General features: G+C 35.5%; 1 protein-coding gene across 1 annotated transcript in view; it reads left to right on the top strand.

Annotated features, from left to right (window-relative positions):
- LOC118749270 overlaps positions 1–15,438 on the top strand; it is a 129,462-nt gene extending 114,024 nt beyond the window's left edge. The window contains exon 5 of the mRNA XM_036484070.1: positions 15,199–15,438. Within this exon, the coding sequence (XP_036339963.1) occupies positions 15,199–15,305 (107 nt within the window). The 3' untranslated portion in view covers positions 15,306–15,438. The remainder of the gene's footprint in view (positions 1–15,198) is intronic.
- The last annotated feature ends 3,877 nt before the right edge of the window (positions 15,439–19,315 follow it).

The raw sequence follows: 19,315 nt of genomic DNA, 5'->3' as shown, positions 1-19,315 counted from the left end.
ATAAATATGAATATTCGGAGCCCCATATAAATAGTTTCTTAGGCTTTACAAAGCCCAAACTATTGCTAGCATTTCTCGCTCATTTGTTGCATAGTTTTGTTCGGTTTTACTTAAAGTTCGTGAAACCATCGTTATTGGCCGTCCCTTTTGCGATAAAACGGCTCCGATTACATCAGAAGATGCATCCGTTGTTAACTCAAAGGGTTTCCTAAAATCGGGATATAAAAGTAACACGTCTTCTGAGGCTAATGTAGATTTAATTCTATTAAATGCACCTATCGCTTCAGCGTTTAGCTGAAGTTTTATATACTTAGACTTTCTGGCTGATACGTGCCCGTTTTCGCCACTAAGATATCTTGTTAGAGGTTTGGCAATTGCCGCATAACCTTTTACAAATCTCCTGTAATACCCCGCCAGTCCTAGAAAAGACCTCAGGCTACGAAGAGATGGTATTTCATAGTTAACTATATCTTTAATTTTGTTAGGACATGTCTTAATCACTGCATACCCTAAAGCCTAGAAATTCTACTTCGGTGTGAAAAAATGTTTACTTTTCAGGTGCTACTCGCATATTTGCTTGCAAGAGTTTTGTCGGTATTCTCTTTACATCTGTTGTATGCTCTTCTGTTGACTTGGAAAAGATTATTACGTCATCTGTGTACATATGACAACACTTTCCTATTTCCTCTCGCAGCACGTCATCTATCGCTCTTTGAAATATGCTTGGTCCATTTTTCAGGCCAAACGGCAATCTTCGAAACTCATACTTGCCGTTATTGACTGAAAATACAGTCTTTTCCCTGTCAGATTCTTCTAACAATATTTGGTGAAATCCTGCTTTCAAGTCAACTGTAGTATAATATTTGGCTTGCCCCAAGTTAGATAAGATCATCGAAATGTATCTTGTTTTTTCTCACACACTAGAGAGTTTAAGAATTTTGCAAAAAAGAAATGTAACAATAAACAAAAAAGAAGACACTGACGACATCGCGGCTGCATACTTATTATGTTTATAGCCATTTTAGTATTAGTTTGACAAATGTACCACAGGGTGATGGTATGAACGCTGTTTAAATTTTGAAGTTTTAAATGTTAAGTGTACAATAGTTTATTTTTCAAATGTAAGTTTATCAATGTTTTCTCAAAAGTGTTTAAAGTTCAGTATCATATTAAAAAAAATCTAATTGTCATAGATTCAATATAAAATTTGTTACTTGTTTTCTTGTGTGTACAAATGTTTTGTGTACATAGTAACAAATTATAGTATAACAATAACGTCCTTATGTTTGTTTCTTGTTGATCCTTTAATAAAGAAAACGCCCCAGAATATGCCAAGGAGTTTGGCGAAACGTCGGGCAGCAAAGTGAAGAAAGCTTTTTCTTGCACATAAGCCAAATTGATCAAAATAGCCTAGTACAAACCAACAATAAAAACATAATTTTGAAACTGAGCATTAACTCATCGTTAATTATATTTTACATTTTTCTGTGATTTTGTTAAATCCATTTACAGTTCTAGCTAAGAACGCGTTATCTGTTTTTTTGATATTTTTTAAGTCGGAACGTTTTTTATGTAATTTTTTGCAGTGCCAGTCTCAAGAGGTATATTTAACGTTTCACCGTTGTTTAGTTTCTTCCTGACATATGGCAATGCCGAATTTACCCTAAAAAATTAATTTCATCAGCATATTCAGGATTGTCGGATGGATCTTCGTGTTGTTGCTGCACCACATTTATGCGTTGTACTTTTGCGGGTGACTGCCTGTCTGATTCCCGCTGCCTCTTTGTTGTGTAACTAAGAGACTTCGCTAATTGTGTCCTGTTGGACGGGACCTGTGTTTGTGGTGCAGAATTGAAGCGGTATTTAGAAGAAGTTGAATCTATGTCCATAGGAGTTGGTTTGTTATGTTCACCACTATTTGGAACATACTTTTCACGCATATCTTTTCTATATTGCGGATTTGTGCGCACTTGAACCGTTCTAGCTTTTTCCTGTTCTGCATCAAAAACTCTAGCGAATTCATACCTTTTCTGATTCGCCTCCAACTCCTGTGCCTTAGCTAAAGCTGAAGGCAAGTCCTCGCAACCTACCCAAAACAGAATATCACACCACGGTTTTCTTAAACCAGAAATAAATACGCGCAATGTATCCTTGCGATATTTTTCTGCTAAGGCGTCGGGTCATTTCCCGAAAACTCCATGGTGACTTTGCTTATTATCAGCGTCAGACACTTTTCCAGTTCATCATAAAACTCAGCAATAGTCTTGCGCCCCTGCTGCAAAACACTCATTTGGTTTTCTAATATATGCAGTGGTCTTTTGTCAGCGTAGGTATGGTCTAGACGTGCAATAATTGCATCAAAGTTTAATACAGTATTAAATGATGCAAGCACCAAATTCGCTGACCCTACTATTTTATTCCGCATGATAGCTATCGCCTGAAAACGGCGTTCAGTTCCTTCGTATCGCCTAAATAAGCTTATTGCCGTGTGAGCGGCTTGACGCCATGAAACATATTTAGCCTGTTCACCAGAAAATTCAGGCAGCGATTTGATAATGTCCAATGATATTGGACACACTGCGTCTGGGTTATTCACCTCAATAGGTTGGTAGGCAACGATTTTGGGGGGCCTTTAGTTGCAATGTATTTACTAGTCCCGTCAACTCGTCTACTTTTTCCCTTAACGCACTATTTGCCTGTTCATGCGATTGCATCATTGATGCCATCCTACTCATTACGGCCGTGCATGCCGTTTCTACAGCCATTTGTACTGTTGCTGCGATTTGTTCAGTCATTTTGTTAACAACTGTTTTTTTCACTTTTCACTACACCACTAGGATACCTTAAATCCAAAAAAAAAGGTTGATATAACTCACTTAACTTATACTGCAATTTTAATTGTAGAAGCAGTGTTTTACTTGTTCACAATGTTTTCTTAAATATAATGCACTGACTTACACTAAAATGAAATACATTGAATAAATTACTGCACTCTGCCGCTTGCTTCCAAAATTATCCCGTGGGTATTTCTTGAATCACCGGCTGCTGCTTAGACCCTTTTCTCTATAAGGATTTTATGTCCTGTGGGTATTGTTTGTTCTACTGCTGATCCGTTTTCTCTATGAGAATATATGCGGATTTCCCGTGTGGGCGCCAGATATTTTTGGTTGTCAAATCAAGACTGGCTTTATTTGAATATTCATATTCTAATCTACCTATGCTACCTCTTAATTCTATTTCTTATTTTCTAATTTCTTAAAGCTAAATTGATGACGCTGCATTTGTATTCACATTTAGTCACGTACGTGCATTCGTTCCCACGTTTGTACATTTGCTGCTGCTGCTATTATTGCTGGTGTCAAGTGGCACATTCCACTACATATGTTAACTTACATTAGCCTATATCTATCTTGTTTCGTATTGCCTGTTACAAACAACCGTTATGTGAACAAAGTTATAATACCCTTGGGCACAAGTGCGCTCGGGTATAAACACAAATATTTTTAAAGCAAGCTTTCTAAATATGAACGAAATCGGACAATAAACACTGGTTTAACAAATATATCGACTCGTGCGCCACCAATCATCAAAATCTGTAGTGGAGTTATTCCTTTTCTTGTAGTTAATATATATACCTTTTAAATATAAACCCAATCGGACTATAAATGCGGGGTTTTCAAATATCTCAACTCCTGCGCCACCTACCGGATTAACTCATCTGTCATATTGCATTGTCTTCGGGTTCTGTGCCAGCTGTGAAGTTTCAAGTCTCTAGGTCATCGAGAAGTTGGTCAAAAATTTATTGCAAAATTTGCCCTTAAGAAACATGCATACATACATATATACATACATACAGAGCAAGTTAAATAAAAGCTTGTAAAAAGAAACTGTTTCGATTATGTAGTAACTACTACTAGTAATTGAGGAATTCGGTCCTCAATTCATACCGTGCCCTGGTTATTTTGTTGCGTGTCATCAATGGCACGTATGACTTTGGTTCGCCAGCCCTGTATTAGTGTTTGGCCGAGCTTCTCCTCCGATTTGCGGCGTGCGTCTGATGTTGCCACACAAAGAGGAGGGATCTACAGTTTTACGGCGACTCCGAACGGCGATTGTATTTTTATGAAAAGCTGTTTTTCGTGGCAGAAATACACTCGGGCGTTGGCCATTGCGTGGCGAGGGGCGACCTCTATTAGAAAAACCTTTCTATTTTAATTTTTTTATGTTGGTCGGAAACTGGGCTTGAATCCAGGCCCTGCGGAATGGCTGCGCGCATTACTAACCACAACCGCCGCCAGCGATTTCTTCCGTTTCTCTAATTTGAAGATAAATCTTCGAGGACGAAGATTTTCGAGTGAAGAAAAATGATGGCGACGGCAAGCGAGTATTTCGAAGACAAAGACGGCGAATATTTTTCACTAGGTTAAAAGCCGTTTTTGATAAATGTAAGGAGTACATTGAAGTAGAGGGAGATTATATAGAAAAACAAAATGTTTATACATTTCTATCAGCAGTTTTAATACCATTGGCTGAAAATTTGCAGCCTCCCTCGTGTATATTTTTACCTGAATTCACAGAGGCCCTTGCACGTTATCTACCACAATTCAATAAAGAACAATACTACATACCTAAATTTACCTTAATATGCGTAACAAAAATTTTACACAAAGTTTACATCAGAGGTTCCCAAACTTTTTTTCTCGTAAACCCCTTTCAAAAATTTACTGGTCTCGGTGGACCCCTGCTGATGCATTTCTAAATATTCCCAAAGCTCGTAAAAAAATTAAATGTGAAAATTAGATCTAAGAATGTAAATTTTCATCGCGAGTGAATTCAAAAACTAAACTCAGAGTGGCCAAAAAAAAGTAAAATATTTTCTTGTGTTCTGTTTATAAAAATAATGTGATTACGCACTTGCAGGTTTTAAAAAATAGAACTCGTAAGTACATCAAAATACTCTCTCGCTCGGAAGAGTTATATTTTTTAAGACCACTGCGAGCGCTAGCGTTATTTATATTATCTTCACCATAAACTCATCAAATGTTCGGCTCACGCATGATTTTGCACGTGGAGTATATGTAAAATAGTTTATTTGCGTTAATGGCATCATTTTTATTTTTATCGCTCCGAGTTTTAAAGTAAGGCGAAAAATATTTATCACATTTTTAAAACACAAAACTTAAAACATCAAAACGGCTCAACTTTTTACGCCAAACTTTTAATTCAGAAACTGACAATAGAGAAAACAACGAGTTTAAAAAAATCGATGACAAATAACCAAGCAAGCAAGAAGCACAAAAAGTGTTCCACCGTCTCATTTTCTTCAAGGCAATATCGGTACATGGACTTCTCATTTACGCCTATCACAGTCAGGTGTTTGTGCCTCGTGAAGTCCAGCAAGTTGTCTGCAGTGTCGTCTGCTCAGTGAGAGCAAAAAATTAGATAGACCTTGTGAGATTGAAGGCAACATGAGTTTTTCCCACTTGCACCCAGTTTCTGATGGTGGCTTCGATTGCCGAAGGTGGGGGTGCTAAAACGGACCGAGGAATTCCTGGTCTGAGCCAACTCTGGCCAAATGATCAGATGTCTCATAACCAGGTACTCCAGAGTGACCTGGCACCCATAGTAAAACAACCTCGTTATGTTCACCATCATATTTTAGTCGAGACTTGCTTTGCCAAACTAGTTCGGAAGAACTTAAATAGAGGGCTGGCCAATGCCTTAAGTGCAGCATGGTTATCACCGCAGTCACGTAAACTCCTTCCCCTCCACCTATGTTCCGCACTTAGTCCATGGATTTGAGTATTGCAATTACCTCAGCGTGGAAGACCGAAGCATATTCCCCTACAGACAAGTGAAGCTTATCTCCATTAACCTCGAAAAAGATCCCAGATCATGACCCAGAGTCAGTTTTGGAGCCATCAGTGAAGATTCGACAATGTGTGAGTCCGGTCTCAGTGATGGAATCAAACCAGCATTCAGTCTCAGGGAACTCAACATTATAGAATCTCTTCAACAAAGGTAATGGTGGCGTACTATCCTGTAGCATTGAAAAGACACAAGTGCTCAAATCTCTGCCGCCAAAAATTTTCATTGTCATACCAGCATCCGGTTCTTGTTAGTCTGCAGGTGGCCTTTAAGGCTTTCCCACGTATGAAGACACAAAGTGACGATAAGTGCAGAAGTGCGTTAAGAGCACGATACACCACTCAAAAAAATTAAAGTGAAATAAAGAGGCTATCAAGCAACCATTTTGGTTCTTTACATTGAAACCAGATAAATCTTCGTGGACCCACATTTACAACTCATGGACCCCCGTCGAGTCTTCCGTGGACCCCTGGGGGTCCACCTGGACCACTTTGTGAATCACTGGTTTACATCCTTGATTGTTGCAGGATGAATTATATTTATATTAAAAGCAACAAAGCAATCAGTGTCGGGATTAAGGTGGCCGCTACTGTATATTTACATATTTGCATAAGATAATTTCATATTTTTTTGTTTCATGCAATTAGGACTTTGATTACTCCCATTTTTTTCAGAATAAACTTTGATTCGGTAGTTGTTTGAAGAACAATGCGGTTGACTTTTGAAAATGTATCCTTCGCTCAGACGCCTGGAGACTTCTGTTTGCTGCATTTAGATTTGTTTGCACAAAACAAAGGGATAATTAAATATTTTTCATGTTTACAACTGTTTTCCGCCGTAAATAAAATATAAAGGGCATGTCGCTTGTGAACATTTTGGCACCTCTTTCGACATTCCCTAAGAGTAATGCAGTGCAGGGATAAAGAAGTAGGTACAATTGTACCTTTTTCCGAAGGAAGAAATTAACGAAATCATATTAAGTATTCTCTTAAACATTTTACATTTCATTTAGAACAGCTACTACGAAAAATTAACACTTTACTTAGATATCCTAAAATTCGTAATTCTTGATATATTTTTTATAATCGAAATTGGAATTAATTTCTTTCATAAAACGCCATTGCGCCCTAGACCGATTTACTCCCCTCTCGAATGACGGTGTGAAATCTACGAATGCTCTACCTTTTCAATTGTTGGAATGCATTTTTTAATCTATTGAAACCATAAAAGCTAAAGTTCCCCGCTTATGATAACATTTTTTAACTTTTCTATTAATTTTATTCAAATTCAAATTTCATATTTTCTTTAGTTGAGGGCCTCAAATTGTGGCAATAGCTATTTGACCCATATTCGCTATTTGATTTCTGGAATATATTTAAACTGCTTTCGAATATACTTCCGGCAATTCCTATTACTTTCTCTAGGCTTGCTGCAGCTATTAAAGGGAATCGGATAAGTTAGCAGACTTTTCCAGTTGTTTTATAAAAAGTATATTTTAAAAATTATTATTAAAAAATTACATACGAATGATGTAACTTTTTTAAGGTACAATATGTCTCATTTAGGTGCTATTTATTTTATGACATTAGGTACAATCAGAAATTTCCATTTTTCATCCCTGATGCAGTGTCGAAGAGCTCGAGGAGTAAAGGACAAATAAAATAAAGGGAGCGTACAATCAAGTGAAAAGCTTTCTCTACATTTATGCATGTACAAGCACATACCAGTGTAGGGAAATGAAATTGTTCCTTCAGTACGAAGTCTATGTAAAAACTGTACAAAAATCAACGACAAGTCCCAAATACTTTAAACTTGCACTTTATTATACTGAAATTGAATGGGCGACAAAACTGCAAAATATTAAAAAAAAATTAAATAAGAAGCTCGAAATTTTTACGAAAGTTTGTAGATTTTTTGTTTTTATTAAGGAAGAAACTATACTTTTATAAACAAATTATTGAAATTAAAAAATAATAAAATAAAAAGTTAAACCTTGTCAATATGTGAGGGTCGTAAAGTTATGATATTTAAGAAAATCATTTGTCTTAATTAACGAGGGCATTGATTCTAAATGAAGCTGATTTATACATTTTATTTCAATAAGACTTACTATCGAAAATGTTCTTCCAAAATTTGCCTAGGACTGTGAAGCTGATAGCTGTCTCTAAAAACTAATTGGATACTCATATCTATATACACATGACCTATGTTATAATGGTCCGTTGAAGACATTTTCTCAAAAAGGAAAAAACGAAAAGGCGAAAACAATAAAAGAATAAAAAAAATCCCGCTGTGAATTTTCAGATCTATATATTTTTAGTATTCATCACAAAATTGTACTAAAACGTACTGCGTAGTAGGAAAGTATATTGCAAACGAAATTGTATCGAAAAAGTACAATTGTATCAAAAATGCCAACACTGGCACATACAGAGATATGCGTATGCACATACCTACTACAAATGAAAATAACACTGAAGTAAATCCGGGTATAAAAATAGCAAATGAAAATTGTGTAAATATTAAGACAAGGAGCGGACCAATATTTAAGTAAAACATAAAAAAATTGGATGTCCTTTAGCTCTATTTTTCTTTTGCAAGATGGTACTTCAATTCAGTTCAGCATATTGCAATACTGTAATGAGAGTTTTCGAATCCACTTTTTATTAGTTAATGGCCTAATGGCATTTTGATGCCGTGCAGGAGGTAAAAAGGCAGTAAATTCTTGAAATCCATGAAACGTTACAAGTCTCATAGGAATGCCAGGTATACATAATTCAAATAAAAGTTTGTGGGCGTGTACATACATACATATGTACATACATATTTTATTGCAATGTATCTAAGCATTGATATGAACAATTTTTAACCATTTGACTTTGCATTCGCCCCTTCCAGAACTTTTTATACCCGAGCGCACTTGTGCACAAGGGTATTATAACTTTGTTCATATAACGATAGTTTGTAACAGGTAAAACGAATCGAGATAGATATAGAAAAATGTATACAAAAATGATCAGAATGAAAAGAGAAATCGATTAAGCTGTGACTGTCTGTCCGTCCGTCTGGGCACACGATAACTCGAGTAAAAATTGAGATATCTTAACGAAACTTGGTATGTGCACTTCTTTCGGGCGTAGGACGGATGGTATTGAAAATTGGCAAAATCGGACAATAACCACGCCTACCTCCCATATAACGGTAATTTTCAGAAATATGAAAACGGCGATATTTTAGCAATTACTGAAGATTATTCACTCAAAATTGATATTTACAATAACTTTATACGAAAAATAAGAATACAAAAAATAAGAATATTATAAATTTTTGGAAAATGGGCGTGGCCTCGCCCACTTATGGTTACATGTGTATATCTTGGTAGTCGCTGCACCAATTTCTTCAAAACTTGGCACAGTTGTTGGCCTTGATACACCATACCAAATGACCGAAAAATTTTAAAATCGGACAATAACCACGCCCACATCCCATATAACGGTAATTTAGAGAAATACGAAATACTCGATAAATCAGTAAATATTAAAGCTAATTTACTTAAAATTGATGCTTGCAACAATTCTTTACCAGCAAATGCATTTATGGTAAAATTTTGGAAAATGGGCGCGGCACCGCCCTCTTATGATCAGATATATGTATCTCGGCAACCGTCGTACCAATTTGTACCAAACTCGGTATGGTTATTGTGCTATCCAGACAAAAGCATAACGTTGAAAATTATTGAAATCGGACTAAAATTACGGCGGCTTTTCATATAAAGGTAAATTTCAGAAATGCTTGAAACTTCAATATTTCGAAATTTAATTACGCTAATTTACTCAAAATTGATACTAAAAACAACCCCTTGAAAAGAAGTAACATTGTTTGGAATTTTGGAAAGTGGGCGTGATATCGCCCACATATGACTATATAAGTTTATCTCATTATGTCTAACTGAACGTTCTATCGAAGATGTTTAAAATAGGGGGTAAAAGCACCCCGGCTTACAATGTAGTGGTAGTTTTCGGAAAGGTGGAAAACATATATTTAATACTTGCGCAGGGTATTTAATGTTCGGCTCCGCCCAAACTTAGACTTTCTTACTTGTTAAAACTAATTTAGTTGATAATTTTTTAGCACAAACACATGCATGCATATTTCATATTTAATATGAATACTAACAAATTGTTATAACTTGAATTCCTCATTTTTGCTTTGAAATTTCCTTCACTGAAGTAATGTGGAATAATCTTAGAAAATCAATATTTGTTTGGTAGTTAAAGTGAACCCATTCCAAATGAATTCAGGTACAATTTAATTTTTATTGCTTTTGAAGCATCGAGGACAGGGTTGTTGCGAATATTCGCATTCGCAACCGCGGAGCTTCCGCATTAATTTTACCATTCGCATTCACTTTCGCATTCGCAATAATCAATGCGGAGCTTTTGCGAATGCGAATGTACATCTGTCAAACAAAATGACAAATTTAAGCCAATATTTTTGGCCGCATATAGGAGTATTTGTGTAACAAAACTGGTCAGAAGTCAGGTTTATCGAAAGCTATATAACCGAGCTATCAATGGACAGTTATACAGGTTCCCACTTCTACTTGATCATTTGTTTCTTTCTGTATTACGTTTTTGTGGACCAATCTAAAAAAGAAACTACTAGACATGAAAGAAAAAAGTATGCACTATAATTTTAAACCACTTTTGATGTTATATTAGTTGCCATCATTTCATTCTTTGGGAAATCTATTTTTAGCAAAAATTTCAAAAAACAGCAATTTTGTATACTTGGCGGCCCTTGTCGGGCAATATTTTTTTCATAAGGATATACATTGGAACTTTAGCTAAAACCTTCTGCTCTAAAACTGTCCCCTACGTCTCCCTTCTTTTGATATTTAAAGTCAAAGAGTCCATTCTCCTTCAATAGGGATTTCCAGCAGAAATGTTCAACGTCTAGCTAAAGAGAATCGAAGCTCCAATAATTAAAAAACTGTAGGTGCGACCTTTAATGAGGTAAGAATTACGTAACTGTCGAATATTATTTTTCAAAGATCTGTTGAAGAAACTATTTTTTTTTTACTTTTTCTAGTTTTTCTATATTTTTTGTCATAAAATGGCTTATTCTGATTAAGCTCCGTGTTTTCTTTTATTACCTAGCAGAAAGTCAAACCAAATAATGCATGTGCAGGGAGTCCACTCTAATATTGTTGAAATGGCTCCAACGGCCCTATTCCCACAACACTGACAAAACTCAGCGGCTGACTATTGCCTTTACTACTGCGCCTAATACTATGCCGCAAATTTATTTTAAACTCTCGTATGCTGACATTTGTCAGTGTTGTTATTATGACCTACTGAGTACGCGACAACGGCGATGTTTATACATACGACAATGTTTATACATATTTTGTTTTAGGCGCAATAATTGTGACAATAGTCATACGATAAATTTTGTCAGTGTTGTGGGAAGAGGGCGGTAAGTCTGTCTAACCAGGGTGCGGACAATAACCGGCCTTTAGCTTCAGGCGCTAAACGGTTAAGGAGTTTATCAAGCAATATTGATGAGCCTTCAACAAGTAATGCTAAAAGTCTTATAAGCAACCTAGAAATAATTTTAGATGTGAAATTATATTTGAAGGCCAATCTTAAAGAAAAACGAGCTCATCACGGTGAAAATCCTCTCGATTGGTGGAAAACTAAACTAAAATACGACAAATTGACAGATCTGGCCCGCAACTATTTGAGCGCTCCATCCGCCAGAGTTCCAAGCAGGGTTGCCAAACATTGGCTTTTCCTACCAAAACTGGTAGGTTTTTTCCATTTGGTAGGTTGGTAGGATAGATTGGATTTTGGTAGGTGCCGGGACAATAATAGTTACTTGCGAAAAATGTAAAATATGTATCTTCAAACACTTTAGCAACCTTATTTACACGAATATTTCACCGGTGAAGTCCACCATTGTCCAACTGACAGATACTTTATTGTAAGACTTGAGGAATATCACCAAAACTAACCTATTGATCTTTCAATATGGAAGTAGGACCCGTTGTCTCATATGCGGCACTGGCCTGGTGATCAAAAGCGACGCAAGTAAAAAAGGTTTTCACCTTTAGCAAGCTGCACCGACTGGTCCGCGTGACCATTACAGGAGCTATGGGCACCTATCCAACGGATGCCATTGGTGTCATTACAGGCGTTTTTCTTTTGTCTATCCTGTTTGAAAGAGGCCTGCAGGTGCGCCCTACGACTGTCTAATATGATCAGCAAGAAAATTTGGGATCTTCGAGGTCATTTGGAGGTTCTAAAGCCATTACTGGATAATCCCGAGTTATCTTTCTATAAACCCTACAAGATCAGAATTCCTGAAAGGAACTATGTGAAGTGATAATACCTACGATTGACGAAAGGTCCCAAGTATGATATACCGACGGATCAAAGATGAATGAAAAGAGTACGCGTGACCATTACAGGAGCTATGGGCACCTATCCAACGGATGCCATTGGTGTCATTGCAGGCGTTTTTCTTTTGTCTATCCTGTTTGAAAGAGGCCTGCAGGTGCGCCCTACGACTGCCTAATACGATCAGCAAGAAAATTTGGGATCTTGGAGGTCATTTGGAGGTTCTAAAGCCATTACTGGATAATTCCGAGTTATCTTTCTATAAACCCTACAAGATCAGAATTCCTGAAAGGAACTACGATTGACGAAAAGTCCCAAGTATGGTATACCGACGGATCAAAGTTGAATGAAGAGAGTACTGGGGCAGGCGTATTTGGACCAAAATTCCAGAAAGTCTGCCAATTTACACATACCCATCTATATTCCAGGCGAAAGTATTCGCAATCGTTGTCTGTGTAGAAGGATAAATGGGGCCAAATTAAGTATTATGTCGGATATGTATGCAGGTTAAACGCTTTAGACTGTTTTAAAACGGCGTCAGGCGTATGGACAGCTGTAAAACTCATTTGAACCACTTGGAAGCCAACTATAACGTAACGCTGTGTGGGGTTCCGGGACATGAAGGGTTTGAAGGCAACGCAAGCTGACTGTCTCGTGGGCGTGGAGCCCAAACGCATTTGCATGGTCCCTAGCCTTTAGTGTGCTGGTGGAGGAAACTCCAGAGCATATTCTATGTGACTGTCCACGTATCATAAATACCAGACTGATACACTTTGGGGAAGGATTGTCTTTATCCAAAAGTTTATTTAAACATGGGCCTTCCAAAGTGCCTAACTTCTGAAAGAGAATAAGGTTGGAATGATTACAATTAAGGTTAAGAACAATAGATCTTCTAAGGTCGCAGCGCGTGTATTCCAGACGTAATAATAATAAGACAGTCGATGGTTTTGCAAAACCGCCCATAGCCCAATTGCAAAACCGCCTATCTTACGGCACTCAAATTTTACAGGAAAGCGAAAAACAGTTTATTCTTTGAAGGCATTGCCTTGTTAGGCGATATCTTCTCTAGCTATTATTTTACAAATCTTTTGTTTTAATAACGATTTAACGATTTTTATGCATAAATCTCGATGCGTTGTCATTAAAAAAATATTAAAAAGTTAAATAAAATTTTGGTAGGTTTTGGTTGATTTTGGTAGGAAGTTTTGGTAGGAAAAAAAATTTGTCTGTGGCAACACTGGTTCCAAGTAAGCAATTGTTCAGTGCTGCCGGCCTTATAAACGAGCCTGTAAGAAATCGCCTCATGGGAGAAAACACAACCTTCACCCATCTGTTTAATGCAGCTTCAACAGAGAATTTTTGTAGTGTGCGAGAAATTGATATCACTGTGTGCGTGCGAACAAGTCGTGCCGTAGAATGAAGCTTTCGCTGCCTTCTACAGCAGAGCGTGTATGTATACGCAAATATGCCCGCCGGGATGGCGCCGCCCTGGTCTGGTTTAATGTATGAAATCTATTTTGAATGAAATTTAACGTGTTAGGAAACATTCCGCGAGTGGGTTGGCTGAAAAAATCCTGGCCAGGACATTTTTAATTAAATATTCAAAAATTATTATTATTTGTTGATTTTGTACTCTCTTGTTTGATGAACAAATTATATACCAATCGAAAGTAATAAGCCTATAGAACGTGAAAACGTTAGTTTGTCTATTCTTTTCCTGGCCCACGTATCGGTTTGGCAGGTATGAACAGGTAGGTATTACTAGTCATTTTCACTCATCTCTGTAACACATTCTATAGGCTTTATGCTTTGGATTGGTATATATGTTATTTTTCATTATATAAATGAGTTCAAAATTTAAGAAAAAATAATAATGTTTGAGTATTTAAGTACAAATAAATTTTCACTCATCTGTTTAACACATTCTTTAGGCTTTATGCTTTGGATTGGTATATATGTAATTTGTTCATTAAATAAATGAGTTCAAAAGTTTAGAAAAAATAATAATGTTTGAATATTTAAGTAAAAGTATCCTGGCCAGGATTTTATCAGCCAGCCCACTCGCAAAATATTTCCTAACACGTTAGATTTCATACAAAGTAGATTTCATCCATTAAACCGATGGGTGAAGGTCGTGCCCTTGTCGGATCTCCTACTATAAAATTACTTTTTTTAAATATAATATGCCCCTTTTGAAATTTGACTACTAGATTAAAACACTGATAGATTAAGCACTCGTTCAATGTTCTAATAATTTATAAAATTTTTAAGTAATACAAACGATGACTTAAGTTGATTATAGCTGTTTTAATGTTATTCATAACATTCGCATTCGCATTCGCGAATGTGAAAAATATGGCATTCGAAATATCCCTAGTACACACACCCATATATAAATCTTACATGGTTTATAATGTCTAATTAGACAAATATGCTTTTATATGTATTATAATTCTACATCGTCGATGGTTTTGCAAAATCGCCTAAATTGCCACTGTGACAAAAATGAGATTATGTAACCCTGAACTTCAGACATCGCGATTTATGCATAAGAATCGTAAAATCGTTATTAAAACAACAGATTTGTAAAATTAAAGCTAGAGAAAATACCGCCTATTAAGGCAATGCCTTCAAAGAAACCCCGGTTTATCGCTCTCCTGTAAAATTTGAGTGGGTTTTGCAAAAACATCGACGATATATGTGTATATATATAATCGTACAGAGGCAACTTATTTATCAAATTAAAGTGCTCGATCTGAAACTTTGCACAAACATCTCAGAACTATTCTATCAATAAAATTGAATTAAACAAGTCCCATTGAAGAGTGTGAGGAGACAAAACATAGTGATTGTTGTAAATGCAAATATGAAAATGATTGCCAGTAAATCTGCCACTAATTCATTCTCTGTTAAAATTTCTCATTCACAGTGTCCGAATATTGCCGCACCAGCGGTGGAGCTAGCGCGTCAACACGTCGACGCGTCATGACACAGCAGTACTGGAATGAGATACACGAGCTCCACGCAATCAAATAATGCAGCTACCGAGTGATGTAAATTCAAATTGGACACAATTCGCTGTCCGTAAAAATAAAACTATGTACACAAAGTATTTCAATGTGAATAAATGTATGCTTTTATACACTCTACGTTTGTAGGTATATATGTATAAGTAACTTCTAAAGATTTGTTCGAGTATAAATAGTGGCTATATAGTATTTTAAAGACATTTCTAAATCGAAACAGCAGCAAATCCAAAGATATGTTTTTTATTATGTAAGCTTTAGTGATACAAGCGATGTTTTGTTAGGTATATTTAGAATACGATTTGTAGCAAAGGTAAATATTGTATAAGTATTTAATTTTGGGTAGTGGTCCACTAATTGTTTGTACGCTTACTGCTTTCAATACATATATGTATATGAGGCATTCTTTAGGTTCTTTATGTTCTCTAAATGAACTATATAAATATGTATGTATATACATATAATATATAAGAAACGGCCTTAATATTGCCATATGTAAGGTGCCCATGATTATCATAAAGATAGCTATAAACAATTGAATTTTTTGAAGTTGACTTAAATACATATTGAAGATCAGTAAATTCAGGATTAAAAATCATATCATCATAATCCTGTGTTTTTTTTATGGCGAGATGTTTTATTTTGTGAGAGCGAACATTTCTTTGTAATTTGTTTTAGAAAACTTATGTATCTTATGAACATAGATATCGTCACTAGACACGAAAAACAATGCGAGCTCAAAAGTTGACCGCAAAAAACTTCATCGAAGAAAGTCTCTTAACATAGTTAACGGAGAAGAAAGACGCGATTCGTGTCAAGTGGCGATAGGTACTACAATATGTGTATTGTACAAAATTATATTGGTTTTTACATGCTACTGTTCCTTCCTAGACTTCATCTTAACGCCGCACAGTGTTTCGACTATATGGAGGCATATGGAAATAATAGTACACCTGCACCGATTTCACTGAAACTTGACATGTGCTCTAGTTTTACTTAGAAATAGAGAATTATTTAATTTTGTAAAGATGGAATAATTGCCACGCCCTCTACTCTTGTGGGCGGAAACATTAAATCTCATCCGATTTCGCTGAAATTTAGTTTGTAGTCTTTATTTTATTAGAAAAACCTAAATATAAAATATGGGGAAGATTGAGATGGAATTTTGGGTAATTTTTGTTTCCTGCTTTCCACTCTCAGAAAACAAAGGTTATACAATAAAATGACTTAGGTGTCAACACTCGCTTTTTTCCCAATATCTGTTGGGACTTTTTCATTGTTTGAAACATTTTTTTCGCTAAATTATGCAAAAAGAAGCTGAAAATCTAAAATTAAGAAAATCAAAAATTACATATATGTATTTGCAAAGTCGCGCGCAGAGATCAAATTATATATTCGAAAACTACATAAAATTCTCTAAAATATTAGTCTAATTTCAAGACCTGACGGACCGGTACTCACACTTTTTTTACTAATAATCTTTAGCATATACATTTCAAAGTAAATTTTTTGGTAAGAAAATAGGAAAATACCAAATAAATGATAAATACCTTCACCTGAATATTCCACGACATTTAGATAATTAATTACAATTGAAAAAGAAACACTTTCTGTAATGGGTTCAGCGCCAAATGCAACTAAACTGATTAGTCGGTATCGCGCCCATTCCCGTATTTTTTTGGAAATGTATCGTTCGTGAAGAAGGGGGGGTGAGTAAATAATGTAAAATTTGGTACTTATGACTTTTACTATTCCCTCTCTAAGTCAAACCGGTTTTTTTACCAACTGTCACCATGACTTTTTTCTACCTTCCTCCATATAGTCGAAACACTGTGCGCCGTTTTTATATATATAAAGTGCTCATGATTGTCCTAAAACTATCTTATTTATAAACATTTGAATTTTTTAAAGCTGATTTATATACAATTCACATTTACAGAGAATGGAAGTTTTACAACAACTAAATTTAAGGTATCTATTTTTGGGACGAGTAACACTAAGAAAAAAGTAACATGGTTTTTTCAAACAGCGTCATTTTTGGTTTTTCCATGTTAGCCATTCGATATTTTTGAACAGAAAAAGTAGTTTTTTAAACCAACTTAAACATAAGTTTGTTCGACCGGACACAGGGTGGTGTTGTCTAGAAATTTTTATAGAAAATGAGTTCAGCCCAATAATAAAATTTCCAAACAACGCCACTCTGTAAATGGCAAAAATAAATTTGAACAAATGTACCAGTCGCGTAATTTGACTTGATTCAAAACCAACATTTGAAAGCACAGTTACATGTTGTGCCGGTAGCTGAGTGCGCAAAGATGCCTGCTAGTACAATTCGTTGCGACCAGTGTTGCCAGAGAAACATTTCGTTGGGAGCTAAAACGGCCGAAAAAAGAGCTAAAAATATCTAAATAATACTAATAGTAGCTAAAATGAAGATCTAGATCTTTTTTTAAGTTGAGCATTTATTGACGTAAGGCTATTTTCACATTTTCGCAATTTAAATAAAAACAACAAATTTTATAAGTTTAAGTCTTGAAAAAAAACTTTTAAATCAAGATAAGGTGTATATATTTCGAATTCGTTATAACACTTAAATGTATGCACATACTTATATAAACTAGACAATGAACTAAATATACTTTACAAACTGTTAAAATCTGCAATTTTAGATATTTGAATTGACCATAAAAACTCGGGTTACGAATAATTTTTTCGAAATTTTTTTTTTAAGTTTTACTTTCTGCTCTCCTTAAATATAAAATTAGTAAGGAAAAACAAAATCCACGCATTTAGAAAAAAGATTTTTCTTCTAAATAATTTTTGAATTCATGCAGTCTGTATTTTCCCTTGGATACAAATGTATGTTTTTCCCCTGAATTTCGAAATTTATAATTTTATCAATGCTTAAGTTTTGGATTTACTTTTCTACCGTGGCCGCCTGAGGGAGAATACACCGTCTGAGCTTATCGGAGCTCGAAGCATTGTCCGGTATAGTTTGTGTGCTCCTGCGCACGTTGCATAAATTAATTGACTTACTTGCGCATTATCAATTTGCTTGCCATGCTTGCCCCATTTGCATTAAGAATGGAAGTTTTTTAAGAATTAATCGAAATAGAATAATATGAAGGTATCGAAAATAGCCTGAGATCGCCAAAGCCAAATAAATGTTTGTCAACACTTGTACAAGGAAATTACAGATTTGTAATTTTAATACACAAACACAACTAAAACTTTCTGGAGCTAAAAAAGTGCTAGATAATTTTGAAAAGAGCTAAAAAAAATAGCTAGGAGCTAAAGCCCAACTTTCGGAGCTAAAAAGAAAAATTAAGAGCTAAATCTAGCTCCAAAAGCACCAATATGGCAACACTGGTTGCGATCAGAGCGTCCAGGTTCAAACCTATTTAAGCGGAACATATCTTATACATAAATAGGCAATCATGTTTTCTTTACGCCCCTTTTATGGCTAAACTATACATCTAAGGTAAAAATTATATATCATTAGAAAGGTATTTTGTTGCTGATGTGCAGACATTTTTTAAAATTTCAAATTAGATTAAAATAAAGCGAACAAATCAATTCAAAAGTGACACCAATACCAATGCCATTCATGTACTCGTACATGGTTGGGCCGGAAATTCCTCCTAAATGTATGCTTTAATATTCATACCGAATTAAGGAAACGTTTTAAGCAGCAGTTTAGGAATAAGATTTATGTATGTACATGAATAGATTACGACTAATACAAGGAAGAAGTTAAGGTTGAGTATGTTGAAGAAGAAAGGGATAAAGACAAAGATTAAAATAAAAGTAAAGATACCTAAATATAAAGACAAAGAGGAATGTAAATTTTAACACTTAATATAATAGCGAAGGTGTGGGTGAATATGTAGCTGAAGAAGCAAATGAAGATAAGGATGTGTTGGTGTTGTTTTGGTGTAGTGTTGGTGTTGTGTTGGTGTTGTGTTGTGTTGTGTTGGGTTGTGTTGTGTTGTGTTGTGTTGTGTTGTGTTGTGTTGTGTT

Source organism: Rhagoletis pomonella, unplaced genomic scaffold (genome assembly GCF_013731165.1).
Source record: "Rhagoletis pomonella isolate Grant_MI unplaced genomic scaffold, Rhpom_1.0 Rhpom_scaffold_00014, whole genome shotgun sequence".
NCBI lineage: Eukaryota > Metazoa > Arthropoda > Insecta > Diptera > Tephritidae > Rhagoletis > Rhagoletis pomonella.
This window is presented reverse-complemented; position numbering and strand designations above follow the sequence as displayed.